A 1,586-nucleotide genomic window follows, 5' to 3' on the forward strand; every position below is an offset into this window, starting at 1 on the left:
CCTACTTCCGTAGTGATACTGCCTCGGAAACCCAAGGAGGGGTCGCTATGAGTCGGGGCTGACTCGACGGCACATAACAACAACAACAACAATGGGAAGGGACTATTATAAATTCAATTAGTTTTCTAGGCTAGTCTGAAAAAAAAAAAAAAAACAACTCACTGCCATCAAGTCGATTTCAACTCCCAGCAACCCCTCCTTTGGTTGTTTATTCCATAAGGTAGGAAACTAAATTGAGTTTCGCAACAATGGATCAGAGGGCGCTATTTCCCAAATGTTTCCAAAATGGCTTATCTTTCTACTTTCTGTAATTAAAATTTCCATTCTTAGTATTGCTGACATTATTTAGGGGTTAGATCATAATTTGAATATATTGACTCAGCCCAGAGCAAATTTAAAATTAGTTTCTAATGTATCTTTTAAAGAAGATAGTTAATAAATGAATTTCTAATTAGTTGCATTTTGGGCAGTATGCGACATCATAAAGTGTAAATGTTTAAGAAATGCCGGGGAAGATAATTAGAGGAAGCAGATCATGACTGAACACTCTGAAAGACTTCCTGTTCTTCATAGCTTCTTTCTTTCTGCACAATGACTCACATCTACTCAGAAAGTTCCAGGTGGCTTCACAGTCAATTTAGTGATTAGGATGGTGAGGACATTGGGATTGATGGAGTGGGGCTGGCTAGAGATGGTCCTTTAGAGGAGGAGGTTCAGCGTAAGGTCAATGTAAGGTGGGACTACCTATAGTAACCATGCTTTTTTTTTAACCAGACCAGCTCATTACCTGTGGTGATGATTTCCAACGTCAGTCAGTTACCTAATGCTTGGGCGTCCATCGTTTGGTACAACGTGTCAACCAATGATTCCCAGGTAAAGTCTGTATTCTCATCCTCCACCCCTTTAATTCTTTCATTTTTCATATCAATAAAACCCACCTATGTCAAAGGGATTTTTTTTTTTTTTAAATTTTTGGCATGTCTTGTTCGTTGTTTTATTACTGAACTCCAATTATTTTTAGTTTTATAATTCCATTCTAATCTGATAGTTAAAGTATTACGTTCTGATATACACTTGGACCCTAAGAGCATTCTGGCTAGCCTAAGTGATAGGCAGGTATTTGTTATTTCTGAAGGATCAGTCCACTCCTATCTTTGTGTATCAGCGAGTTCTAGAGCCATACTGTGGCTCTTCTTACCGGGCTATGGGGCCCAGGGAGTCTTGTGCCAGAAGTTGCTATTTGACTGCTGTGTTTACCTCCTTCCCAACTATTTCTGGCCCCCCACCTTCTCCACACAGCTGCTCTACAAAGGTACAGAACTGGTTTCCAAATAAGTGACTAGAGTATTTATCAATCTCGCCTAACTCCACTCTGACAGCATAAATTTCAAGAGATGGGCTGTAGATCAAATCTATCCTAGGCTCAAATCGGGTTTTAATGCCATCTGGTGGTTATTTGAGACACTGACCAAAATTTGGACTCAAGTTACAAGAAAGCACAGCATAAATGATCTTCTTAAAAGATAACAAGGGCACAATGGAATACTATGCAACGCTAAAGAATAATGTAGAATCTGCAAAACACC

The 1,586-nt window shown here is 39.2% G+C and overlaps 1 protein-coding gene across 1 annotated transcript in view; it reads left to right on the forward strand.

Moving 5' to 3' along the window:
• STAT4 (signal transducer and activator of transcription 4) overlaps positions 1-1,586 on the forward strand; it is a 140,311-nt gene that overhangs the window by 128,181 nt on the left and 10,544 nt on the right. Inside the window, exon 15 of the mRNA XM_007939151.2 lies at positions 775-873. Coding sequence (XP_007937342.1) covers positions 775-873 — 99 coding nt within the window. The remainder of the gene's footprint in view (positions 1-774; positions 874-1,586) is intronic.

The sequence above is a fragment of the Orycteropus afer genome, unplaced genomic scaffold, assembly GCF_000298275.1.
Source record: "Orycteropus afer afer isolate SDZICR_OR568_19922 unplaced genomic scaffold, OryAfe1.0 scaffold00001, whole genome shotgun sequence".
Lineage (NCBI taxonomy): Eukaryota > Metazoa > Chordata > Mammalia > Tubulidentata > Orycteropodidae > Orycteropus > Orycteropus afer.